At 37.6% G+C, this 1,939-nt stretch overlaps 1 protein-coding gene across 1 annotated transcript in view; it reads left to right on the top strand.

The window, feature by feature from the left end:
• The window catches only part of LOC104996864 (phospholipid-transporting ATPase IB-like), a 119,447-nt gene that overhangs the window by 35,293 nt on the left and 82,215 nt on the right, over nucleotides 1-1,939 (top strand). The window contains exon 8 of the mRNA XM_010851252.1: nucleotides 721-794. Within this exon, the coding sequence (XP_010849554.1) occupies nucleotides 721-794 (74 nt within the window). The remainder of the gene's footprint in view (nucleotides 1-720; nucleotides 795-1,939) is intronic.

The raw sequence follows: 1,939 nt of genomic DNA, 5'->3' as shown, positions 1-1,939 counted from the left end.
AATAAAGTCTGTTACTGCTTCCATTGTTTTCCCATCTATTTGCCATGAAGTGATGGGACTGGATGTCATGATCTTTGTTTTTTGAGTGTTGAGTTTTAAGCCAGCTTTTTCACTCTCCTCTTTCACTTTCATCAAGAGGCTCTTTAGTTCCTCTTCGCTTTCTTCCATAAAGGTGGTGTCATCTGCATATCTGAGGTTATTGATATTTCTCCAGCAATCTTGATTCCAACTTGTGCTTCATTCAGCCTGGCATTTCGCATGATGGTACTCTGCCTGTAAGTTAAATAAGCAGGGTGACCATATACAACCTTGATGTACTCCTTTCCCGATTTGGAACCAGTCTGTTGTTCCATGTCCAGTTCTAACTGTTGCTTCTTGACCTGCATACAGATTTCTCAGGAGGCAGGTAAGGTGGTCTGGTATTCCCATCTCTTTAAGAATTTTTCAGACTGTTGTGATCCACACTGTCAAAGGCTTTGTTGTTGACTTAAAGTCAACGGTTCACAACCTGTTGCTGTGGGTACAAGACAGCATTTATATGGAGGATATCACTGAGCAATGAAAGCATCAGGAGATTCAGTTGTTCTAATGTAGGTGGATTTACTAGCATGGCCCCAGGATTTTCATCTTATACTTTTTCTTGAGAATATATGACAGATTTTGCTTTTAATTGTGATTTTAAAAATTCATGCTTCTGTGTTTTCTCTCCTGGTTTTAAAGGTTAATGTTGGTGACATTGTGAAGGCCACCAATGGGCAGTTCCTTCCTGCAGACATGGTCCTGATTTCTTCCAGGTTAGTTATGTTAGTGGGCATTTAAGGAACTTTTGTTATGAAATAGAAATTAAACAAAACAAAACAAAAAAACAAAGGCCTTTTCTTCTTTCAGCCTTTCACCATCCCTTTATACTGGAGACCAGTGATTGCAAACATTTTCTGTAAAAGGACACATGGCAAATATCTTCAGCTTTGTGGGCCGTGCAATCTCTGTTGTAGCTACTCAGCTCTTTTTCTGTACTATCAGAAACAACCAAAGGCAAAGTATAAACAAATAGAATGATTGTGTCCCAGTAAAACTTTATTTATGAAAATAAGCAGGGGCCAGGTTTAGCGTTTGGGTCATAGATTGATGATTAATATTCTATACTTTTATGATCTTTTCTTTCATTTCCCTGGACATATTTTCTTCTATTCTGATTCTTAGGTTAATTCTATCTCTTCTACAGTTTCTATAGATATTCAACAAATCTAAAATATTTTACACTTATTATCTTATTTTATTCTCATGTAATAAAAGGATATATTTTACAATAGAAACAAAAATGATAGGGTACTTAAGAACAGATCTGAGAAAACATATGCGAGTGCTTAATGGAAGACCTAAATGTATGGAGAAATATATCATGTTCTTGGATAGGAAGATTCAATTTTATAAAGATGTCAGTTTCTGCCAGACTGATCTAAAAGCTTACTGCCATTCCAACCAAAATCTCAAACATATTTTAATGGGAATCGATGAGCTGATTATAAATACCTAATTTGTACCTGTGGGATTTGAGCTTGTGCAGGTGATTGAATGATGACTTTCAATGCCATTGAGAGAAGAATCATTATACTTCCCAAGAGAGGGCAAGATGCTCTGCCATGCAGGGTCAAAGGGGAGGCATTGAATTTGGTCAGGAGGCAGAAATGAGAGAGAGAGGAAGCCAAAGTCAGAGCCTTTAGTGAAATTTCTAGAGGAAAGTCAGGGCAGGACAGAGTGAACCATTTAGGACTGCTTAAGCTCTTATGGCAGAAAGTGAAGAGGAACTAAAAAACCTCTGGATGAAGGTGAATGAGGAGAGTGAAAAAGTTGGCTTAAAACTCAACATTCAGAAAACGAAGATCATGGCCTCTGGTCCCATCACTTCATGGGAAATAGATGGGGAAATAGTGGAAAC

The sequence above is a fragment of the Bison bison genome, unplaced genomic scaffold (genome assembly GCF_000754665.1).
Source record: "Bison bison bison isolate TAMUID 2011002044 unplaced genomic scaffold, Bison_UMD1.0 scf7180017864299, whole genome shotgun sequence".
In the NCBI taxonomy this organism is placed as follows: Eukaryota; Metazoa; Chordata; class Mammalia; order Artiodactyla; family Bovidae; genus Bison; species Bison bison.
This window is presented reverse-complemented; position numbering and strand designations above follow the sequence as displayed.